General features: G+C 43.5%; 1 protein-coding gene across 1 annotated transcript; it reads right to left on the minus strand.

Annotated features, from left to right (window-relative positions):
* Positions 1-3,599: 3,599 nt before the first annotated feature.
* Positions 3,600-8,254, minus strand: LOC308219911 (serine/threonine-protein kinase PDIK1L-like; the record flags this gene model as incomplete). Its single annotated transcript, XM_080615517.1, has 3 exons — positions 3,600-3,832; positions 5,789-6,005; positions 7,709-8,254. 3 exons carry the CDS (start codon positions 8,252-8,254, stop codon positions 3,600-3,602), a joined length of 996 nt encoding a protein of 331 aa, XP_080471643.1.

Below are 8,254 nucleotides of genomic sequence, written 5' to 3' on the forward strand. Positions count from 1 at the left end.
AAATAGATACTTTGTAGTTCTCTTAAAATTACTGTACAAATAAATAAAATTGCTGTCCATTTAAATATAACCGTTTGGGAAAACTGGACACCAGCAACAGTCTTCTGATGGACCCACTCATTCCAAAGGAAGGCAGTTATTCACCATCTCCAAGGCTTTCAGATCGCAGCAGGAAATGATATCTGCAAAAGAAACACACAAAAGTTGGCAAATAAAACATAGCTTGGTAAGAGCACAGGCCCAAATATGGGGTCCCCTGGCCCACTGCTCTGCCTTGAGGACACTGATAGCATACACTAGGGCAGGTACACAAGCAGGCCTTTCTCAGTAAAAAATCATGGAATGGTTTGGGTTGGAAGGGACCTTAAAGCTCATCTAATCCCAACACCTCTGCCACGGGCAGGGACACCTTCCACTAGACCAGGTTGCTCCAAGCTCCATCCAACCTGGCCTTGAACACTGCCAGGGATGGGGCAGCCACAGCTTCTCCAGGCAACCTGTGCCAGGGCCTCACCACCCTCACAGGGAACAACTTCTGCCTAAGAGCTCATCTCAATCTCCCCTCTGTCAGGTTAAAGCCATTCCCCCTTGTCTTGTCCCTGCTGGCCCTTGTCAAAGCCCCTCTCCAGATTTCATGTGGGCCCCTTTAGGTGCTGGAAGCTGCTCTAAGGTCTCCCCGGAGTCTTCTCTTCTCCAGGCTGAGCAAACCCAGTTCTCTCAGCCTGTCTTTCACACTGCCCAGGACACGGTTGGTTTTTGGGCTCAAGTGCACACTGCTGGGTCATGGTGAGCTTCTCATTGACCAACACTCCCAAGTCCTTCTCCTCAGGGCTGCTCTCAATCCAGTCTCTGCTCAGCCTGTGTTTGTGCTTGGGATTGCCCCAATCAGGTGCAAGACCTTGCACTTGGCCTTGTTGAGCTCCACAATGTTTGGACTGTCCCACCTCTCCAGCCTGTCCAGGTCCCTCTGGATGGCGTCCCTTCTCTGCAGCATGTCAACTGCATCACACAGCTTGGTATTGTTCTGAGCAATGTGAAACTGAAGGACTTCCTGTTATATAAACTTCACAGGTTATATCCCTATCCTTGTCTTTAAATTCATGAAAGAAAACTCAGATATTTTTCACACTGTTCTGAGATTTAGTGTTTGGCTGCCCTACACGGTAGAGTTCACTGCCATATGATAACAAAGCAATTTTATGATAAAAAATATGGAAAAATAAGTTACTCCTGTTTCAGTCAAACTTGCTATTGGAGAGTTTCTACTGAAGTGCCTAGATTTAGCATTGCAAGAATCAGAGAATCTCAGCTTCCATCATACTCCTGATTTTAGGTTAGCAAAGTCCGATATGAAATCACTGTTTTATGGACTGAAGCATCCACGTATCAGAGTTTAAGACAACCCCATTTTCAAAAGGCAGGTTGCGGTCCATTCCAGTCCATGCTAACACAGCTGCTGACAGCATTTTCATCAGCACCTCATGGCACAAAGTGCTGTGCCACAAGTCACTGCTGCATCAACTCCGATTTCATGCCAAAATCAAGCATAATCAGTATTCAGCTAGCTTCTTCCAGACCAGGTGGATACAATAAATGAAGAGGATTGAGACAGACAGGGTTTTCAGGGATATGTCCTGCCTGTGCTGGTGTTTTTTCATCTGAGCCTAGTCTGCAAACTTATTTACCATTATGGTTGTATATGAAAAGGAAAGACAGCAGTAGTAAGCCTGACATTGTGCTGCTAGAGCCTTTTTTTCCTCTTTATCCTTGCAAATTCCTCTGGAGCAGGCTAACCACTTCAGGGCTGGCCTGCCAACTAGTGGTACTGTTGCTATTACAGTATGCCAGGCCTCCCATTTCAGGTAGGAGTCCCCAGAACTGACTCAATTACTCTGGTACGATTTGCATTTTCAGCTATAAAACTGATTTTTCTAGATAAAAAGAAGCGTTGATCTTGTCCATTGAGATTTTAGTGAAGCATTTGATGTACCACACAAGAAAGTATTAGATAGTCAGGAGAAGACTGGGATTAGTCAAAAAGGAAGATGTCAAGGCAGTTAACCTGTCCCAAGGGGAACCTGAAACTGGTAATTTGGAAATGAAGAGGCTAGAATGGAGTTTTATCAAGATTGGCACTGGCAACAGACTTCTTTAATTACTGTTTCAACTAACAGCCTTGGCACACTTAGAAGTGTGCTGATGACAAAGCTGAAGGTATTACAGTTATTAAAAAAGGATGAGGAAATACTCAGTCATTCACTGCTTCTTCTAACTGACAGAATGAAACTTGGAAATAGAAGACATAAGGTCATACATCTGCAAGCGAAAGTAACTGCTCTAACCCAGAATGCTATTTATTTGAAGCAACTCAAGTCAAAAAAGGCTTCAGGATACAAAGTAATTATGAGAAGATTAAGTGATAGATATGAAAGAAGAGATGCTGTCCTGGAATACATCAGGAAGAGTATTTTCAGACTGGATAGTAAATCCTAGCACTTTACAAGGACCTGAAGAGACTCATTTAAAGTGCAGAAATTATTTGTAACTGGAGGAGATGGAGAAGCCAACCTCAATGGAACCAACCAACCAAACCTGAGCAGGAAGAAATGCTGCTAAGGTTACAATTGTTCTCCATAAATAGTTCAGAATGGGCAAACACCTGGGACAAAGAACATTTTAAGCTAAAGGACAAGTCTGTCACAAGATCAAGAGTACTAAACAGATAAGAAAGGCATTTGTGTTGCAAAGGACAGCCAGATGCTCATTCTCAATGACTGTCAGACAAAACATTTATTTTGATGATGCATTTGTCAAATTCTAGAACATGAAGCCCATGATAGCAGAAGACAGGACTTGAAAATCCTGGAAACTCCCTTCTGTGTTTTCGTTGCTCTACTGAAAGACAGGGAATCTGAGAGATTGCCTTGTATTTTATGCTGGACGTTCAGTGGGCACATAAAACCAACTGCCTCACTGTGGGACTTGGCAAGGCCACCAAACTTCCAGTCCAGCCTTTTCCTAGACATTTATCAAGGCCTTCACCTGCCAAAAAAGACAGGAAGCTGCTTGAACATTTGGGGCATCCAGCTCTGATGCCTTCTGAGCATTGAAAGTGCTTTAATTAAAAACATAGATCTGTCTTTAATCTGACAGTTACTCTCATACCTGAATGCCATATTTAAGATGCACTCACACAAATATTCAGTAACTTCGCCTAATTCAGCTTTTATTTAGTTAGCAAATCTATTGTAAAAGCAATGAACAAGCAGAGGTAAACGCTAAAGTGATGGCAGAAACCTGCCCACATTTGTGGAAGTAGGTGAGGTAATTCCAGACAGCACAGCCAATTCCCTGAACAAACACTATTAAGGGAGCAAAAGTTTCTTTGTTAGAAGCACTTCAAACAAATTCCTTTTCCTAAATGCTTATTGAAGCCTTTTCTTCTTCTAGTTTGACTGCATACTCCCATCACTGAATTTTCAGAACTGCTACATGTTACATTTGATTTAGAGGGCTTTGGTCGCTAACAGAAAATCCCCTTTAAGCTCAGAGTAAACAGAGAGCAGCCTGGCAGACACTAACCTGAACGTCCTTCATCTCTACGAGACAGAACGTTGGCGCTTTTTGCCGTAGGAGATCTGCCTGATTCGGACTTCTAGTTGGAAGGCATCCAACCTTTCCTTTGGGTTAAAAGCCAGCATGTCGTGCAGGAGCTTGCAGAGATCACCTGGCATGGACTTCTTCTTCAGGGGAATCTGTAATTTCATGTTGGGGTTCTCCAGCAATGCTTCTCCAAGGGGAATAAGCTCCTTCCCTTGGCAGATGTAAGTTCCTAAACACAGGTTGGAAGGAGTCAGGTCATACAGTAAAAGTGCACAAAACACTGTCGTGCAGTATGGATAGACAATCTGGAAAACAATATATCTGAAAGACTTATCAGAGACAATTGCCAAGTCAAATACTGGGAGAGGTTGGTATCAGGAGAGGCTTTTACTTTTAAACAGTAATCACGATGTTGCACAAGGCTGTGTGAGCAGCTATGTGGAACACACAGAGCAAGTTTAAGCACGGTGTGCTCAGCAAGCAGTTATATGGACCATGTGCAGAAAAAATGGGCTGCTGAAATGAACTGCCTCCATTTTACTCCCTACAACCAAACTGAGAAGCTCTAGAAGAGGGAGGGAGACTATGCTTGGCTGAGGTGACTTGAAAAGAGTTAAAACACAAAACTTACTTGCTCAGTTAGTCAAACAAATTTCAATTCAAATGACAGCACAGGCCATTTACCGTTAGCCAACTTCTCCTCAGCAAGATTAAGGAAGGGAAATGTAAATTTGCTCCTGGTAATCTAAATTTCAGTGGTTGTTGAAAATGATTAACCGGCTTCCAAACCAGACAGTAGAAAGAGCTTTGCTCACTCAAGCTGTGCTGCCCCTGCACCAAGCAAAGAATAAATGTTTCAGAGGCAGCGACCTGTGTGTGCATAGAAAAGGTTGGCCTTGCACACTCCTTATCGCAACTTGGCGGGGAGCTATTTTAATGAAATCTGTTCATGCTTTGGTCTCAGCTGCAAACATTTGCTTGTTTCTGTAGGCAGGAGCTAAAACATTTATCAGTATTTGGCATTTTAAAAAGAAATAAAAAATAGAATTAGAACTGAGCCTACTTGGAAGACAGGAAAAAAAATTACAAGATTAGCACAATAGATTCTCAAAGTTTCTCATGGAAATTCCTTTTAAGAAATTAAACATTTTAAAGACAGAGAGACAGGTATGCCATGATCTCAGAGCCTGGGTAGATGTCTTCAATTATTATGCTAATGTGCATGACTGGCATTCTCTCCTCTTGAGATGGATTTTCCACTGCAATATACTTTTCTGAAATCATTTAGTACAAAGTATTTCAAGCGTGCATTTCTGTGGGGGATTTGGAGGAAGGAGGCGGCGGTGGGGAGGGAGGGAATGAGCAAGGAGGCCATCAGAGGAGTCATCTCTGCGAGATCATGCATCTCTAAACTGTGAGGAAACTCAGCCAGATGGCAACGAAGCTCATCTAAACATCCTTTCCAAGTTGATTATTTGGCTCTTTGGAACATCCTTTCAGTGCTCCAAGTGATCCTATACCTTGGTTATGCCAAGTCAAGGCCTACAAGCAAACTCATAAACCCAATTCCATAAAAGTTTTGGGTTTAAGAGCATAAAAAGCATTTCTGAGCAAATGGAAGCATATAGATACTACATCGTCTATAAAGATTATAGCTGTGAGACAGATGCCTCACCAACAGCTGTATTTTCCCTCTTATAATTTTTTAGCAATAACAAGGGCCAAATCCATTTTTGAAGAGCATTCCTTGGGGTAAGGAATGCCTGAGAGCAGAGAAGCCAGAAGCGATCTTTCCCTCAGCCCAGAGTATTTGTAAATCTTTTAATCTTCCAAATAAAATAATGATTTCTAAATAGAAAAAACATTCCCTCTGCTTTAGTGATATGTCTCCAAGACCTGGAAACCCAGCATGAGAAGCAACCAAGTTAAAACAATGCATGCAGAAGAAAAAGATTTCTTTGCAGTTCTCTTGAAAACAAACAAAAAACCCACCTCCTCCCCCACCCCCCCCCAAAAAAAAAAGGTCAGATTTGTGTTTCTTTTGGCTGCAAACTCCTGGAAAAAGGCAAATCTAAAGCATATATGCCACAGCATTTGTAACTATGCCTGGGAGAACATCTCTCAGAGTATCCCTACAGATCCAGAACCTCCAGCGACAACAAGACAGCACTGATCTGATCCTCACCAAGCAATTCCTTCTCAGAATCCCCATCTCGGAAGGTGATCCTCTCAACCATAGCCCAGAAAATGATCCCAAGGGCAAAGATGTCAGCCTTTGCAGTGTAGTGACCTTCCCATACTTCCGGAGCCATGTAGAAGTTGGATCCACAAGCAGAAGAGAAGCGATGCTGGTTCACATTCCCTTTCTCCTGACACACCTTGCTGAGACCAAAATCTGCCACCTGTAATGCATGCAAAGAAAATAAAAATCAGTTATTCACAAGCACCAAGTTTTCAAACAGCAGCTCAGCGAATTCCGCTCCAAAATCCACCGCAGCATGGTGGGTGCAAACCCTGGTGAACAAGAGCTGGTTATTTCCTGTTAGCTGTCCCTTCCCAACTCCTTTCCTGTTGGTTGCTCCCCTTCCTAAGAGGGGCAAACCAGGCACCTGATCATTATCTTTCTGTCAAGTTCACTCTGATTACATCTAATTGTCCATTAACATACCTTGAAAACCACCTGTAGTAGAAGCAGCTTGTACTGTTCCACAGTGAGCATACCAAATCTCTTGCATTACCATTATTATCCACAGTGATTAAGATGACATTGATTTAAGTGTCCCTTGACAGCTCTACAAGTGGAAGTACAAATACCACTATTGATCCGAATGGTCAACACATGAATTATCTGAATGCACCAACCTATTTTTTTATGTCCTAACTACTGGAACTCTTGGGATTCCAAGTTCAGGAGCAAGCTGGCTCCCAGCTTTTTGTCTCAGTCTACTGTTACAAGAAGCACAGCTAGCCAGTGCTTATCTCAATCAGGGCACCAATATGAAGCACAAAGACATTCCCTGCCTCCCCTGAACATCAGTATGTGCTTGAGGCAGCAATATTGGAAGCACTAACTGTTGTAATAGGGCCGTATGTTCTTAAAGTTTAAGGGCATAGAAAATATTGCTTCATTTTGGATGGATCATGATCTCTCTGATGATCTAGCATGCAGAAGCTTGAGAGCTCTGAACTGCTCCTGTCAACAGATAAGCAGTGGATGAAGGATGTTACAGAAAAACACCATTGTGACCTTTATTTCTTTCCAAGACTCCTTAAAAAAAAAAAAATGCCCACAACTGATATCAGATGTTCTGAGTATACTTATTACAAGTATCACAAGACTTACCAAAAGCCCATTCCAAAGCACATGACATGTATGCATGTAGAATCACAGAATAGTTTGGGTTGGAAAGGACCATCAAACATCATCTTGTCCAACCCACCTGCAATGAGCAGGGACAACTTCATCTAGATCAGGTTGCCCAGAATCCCATCCAGCCTGGCCTTGAATGTCACCAGGGATGGCGCATCTACCACCTCTCTGGGCAACCTGTGCCAGTGTTTTACAACCCTCACTGTAAAAAATTTCTTCCTCATCCAGCCTGAATCTTCCTTTTTCGGTTTAAAACCATCACCCCTCATCCTATCACAATCTTTCTTATGGGCTCTTTTTAAGGAATGAAAGGCCACAATACAGTCTCACTAGAGTCTTCTCCAGGCTGAACAACTCCAACTCTGTCAGCCATTCCTTACAGGAGAGGTGCTCCATCCCTCTGATAATTTTTGTGGCCCTTCTCTGGGCCATCTCCAACAGGTCCACATCTTTCCCATACTGAGGGCCCCAGAACTGAACACAGGACGGGTCTTACAGAGCAGAGGGGCTGAATCGCCTCCCTCAACCTGCTGGTCACAATTCTTTGGATGCAGCCCACGATATGGTTGGCCTTCTGGGCTGCAAGCACACACTGCCAGCTCATGTCTAATCTTTCATTCACCAGTACCCCCAGGTCGTTCCCCTCAGGGGTACTCTCAATCCCTTCATTCCCCTGCCTGTATTGGTCTGCTGTGTACAGCACATACTCATCACAACAAAGTTTTATTCCCTTACCTTTACTATGGGACTTCCACGCCTATGAGAAATCAGAATATTGTCGGATTTCAGGTCTCTATGCACTATCTGGTTTCTGTGCAGGAAAGCCACAGCACTGCTGAGCTGCTGCATGAAGCTGTAGTTCAGCTGAGCATCAGGGCTGCGGGACAGCAGGTATTCATTCATGTTGCCACCATCACAGAACTCCATCACAAACCACAGAAAGCAGGCTGATTTGGGATCCATGCACCTCCGTCCTTTCAGGCAGGTCTCAATGAGTAGCAAGTGGCTGTCTGATTTCCGGTAATGATGACTAATGGGCTGAAAGACTTGGCCATTCTGCAGGATACACTCCTCCAACTGGATCACATTTTCATGTTGCCTCTGGATGCTCTGCAGGGCCCAGAACTCCTGCAGAGCCAGTTCTACATTTTCAGGCACGTTACAGTGTATCCTTTTTACAGCTACTTTGCTTCTAGTTTGGTTAAGGATGGCCTCATAAACCACCCCATAGTTCCCTCGGCCCACTTCCCGAATGATGCTGTACTTGGCTTCCTCAGCCAT

Source organism: Psittacula echo, assembly GCF_963264785.1.
Source record: "Psittacula echo genome assembly, chromosome: 4".
Lineage (NCBI taxonomy): Eukaryota > Metazoa > Chordata > Aves > Psittaciformes > Psittacidae > Psittacula > Psittacula echo.